Below are 2253 nucleotides of genomic sequence, written 5' to 3' on the forward strand. Positions count from 1 at the left end.
CGTGCCTTAATACAAATTATTTTATTTTGTTATATTTGCTTAATTTCTGTTATGGTCTTAGCTATTTCCCCCTATTTTCTCTAGGTACATCATTCTTTTTGTTTAGTGTTTAACAACATACTCACCATTAAATTTCTTATTATTATCATGGATTTTCAGTGTGATAAACATTGCCCAATTTTATCCAATTTGAGATTTTTAAATGTAGCATTTGTGTTTCTGATGTCTGATGTAATCTGATATTCTTTTATAACTCACCTTTTACTGAGCCATTTGTGAAGTACAATTTAAAATATTCCATATTTATTTAATTTGTTCTCCTTAGAACCACGATTTGTTTGTCACAATATGATCTTAAGTATAGCATAGGATTCCTTAACTTCTAAATATATCTATATACTTTTGCCTCAAAACATGAACAATACATATTTTCTTCCACCTTTACTTAAATAATGCATTTTATTTCCATTAAGCTTTCTTCATATAGATATCAGATTCAATTTCTTTAATAATCTATTCAGTTATATCATTTATCATGTTTCTTTTTTATTGAATTTTTGCCTATTTCAATAATGGATTGGATTAACTGTCTTTCCATTCTGAAGTTTTTGATTAAAATTGAGCTTGTATTTCCCAGTCTTATCAATCTTTCTCAGTGACTGAAAAAAGTCTTCTGATAACCTAGCGAAATTGTGGTGCTTCACTTATATTGCTTTCAAGTGTTTAGGTATCTGCCCTTGCCCACAATCAAAGGCAGATTCAGGAAATACAAGTCAGGTTGAGCATTCCAAGTCTGAATCAATCTCAATAGCAAATGCTCTCCAACAATGTTTGAAAACTTTCTTTTTTTTCTTTTTATTACTTTTCTCTGTGACACAATTATTTTTCTTGACTTAGTTCTAGGCATTTTCTTCTTCATGCAGACAGGAGCTGGTCTACTGGGAAACTTCTTCCTTCTTAGACATCGTATTTCCAGTTTCCTAAGTGGCACCCGGATGAGGCCTGTGGACTACATTTTTTCCCACTTAGCCTTGGCCAATTCTTTAGGGCTCATTTCTAAGGGAGTCCCTCAAACAATGGTTGATTTAGGGCTGAAAATTTTTCTGGATCGTGTTGGGTGTAGAGTTACTGTTTTTGTCCACCGAGTTGCCCATAGTCTTTCTGTCAGCATCACCTGCCTTCTGAGTGGTTACCAGGTTATCATCATCAGTCCTATTTCCTCTTCCATATGGTCAGAAGTCAAAACTTGTACGTCAAAATGCGTTTTACCTTTTTGTTTTTTCTCCTGGGTCCTACACATACTGATGAATATCTCTATGTTTGTGACTATGCAGAACTTTACAGAAAGAAGTAACAACACAAAGATATGGAATATAGGATTCTGTTCAGATTATGCATCAACCTCATTCCAAGTGTCACTATCTGTAATTATGTACTGTATTCATGATTTGTTGTGTGTGGGTTTTATGGTCATGGCCAGTGGCTACCTGGTGCATCTCCTGCAAAGACACCATCAACAAGTCCAGCATATTCATAGCTCCAGCCTCTTGTCAAGAAAGTCACCTGAGATTAAAGCCACTTACACCATTTTGGTATTGGTGAGCACCTATGTCTCCTTCTACATAATCAATTCCATTTTTTCATTTTATCTCTTTCAGTTTGATAAATATCAATGGTTGATTCCAATATCAGCTCTCTTGGATGCATGTTTCCCAACCATCAGTCCATTTGTGCTTATCGGCTCTGATTCCCAAATTCACCATTTATTTTATTCACTCTGGGGAAAGAAAAAAACCCAAGACTCTTTTCCTTAGATGTTCCCCTTCCTAGCACTCTTTAAGAAGCTGATGAGAACAAGCCAGCACCCAATAAGATCAAAGAATTATAGGTCTTAGAACCTATAAGAGACATTAGTGACAATGATAACCTTCATCATATCTAGCATTTGTATAGAGCTTTAAAGTTAAAAAACCAATTTACATATACCTTACATCTAGCCTACTCTGATGTCCTTTTGTTGTGATCCTCAGTCTCAGTTTCTAAAGACCATTTTGACTCTCATTCCCGAAATGTTTATTAATTATTCCCATTCTACTCTGGAAATTTGTGTTTGTCATAAAATCAAATGGGATCTTCAGAACAGCAGTTCGTACTGACAATGGACGGATAGTGGAGAAATGTCTATCAATTGTTTCTACATATGAAGGGGAAGATACTACATTTTACCTGTGATCTACAAAGATAGGTAAGAAT

The 2253-nt window shown here is 34.7% G+C and overlaps 1 protein-coding gene across 1 annotated transcript; it reads left to right on the forward strand.

Annotated features, from left to right (window-relative positions):
• The first annotated feature begins 827 nt into the window (after positions 1-827).
• Positions 828-1814, forward strand: LOC118836403 (vomeronasal type-1 receptor 3-like). The gene has a single exon (XM_036743712.1). It carries the CDS (start codon positions 828-830, stop codon positions 1812-1814), a length of 987 nt encoding a protein of 328 aa, XP_036599607.1.
• The last annotated feature ends 439 nt before the right edge of the window (positions 1815-2253 follow it).

The sequence above is a fragment of the Trichosurus vulpecula genome, chromosome 2 (genome assembly GCF_011100635.1).
Source record: "Trichosurus vulpecula isolate mTriVul1 chromosome 2, mTriVul1.pri, whole genome shotgun sequence".
In the NCBI taxonomy this organism is placed as follows: Eukaryota; Metazoa; Chordata; class Mammalia; order Diprotodontia; family Phalangeridae; genus Trichosurus; species Trichosurus vulpecula.

Bases quoted from the DNA above. Each gene is read 5' to 3' on its own strand.
- LOC118836403 (XM_036743712.1), top strand. From the start codon at position 828: ATGTTTGAAAACTTTCTTTTTTTTCTTTTTATTACTTTTCTCTGTGAC.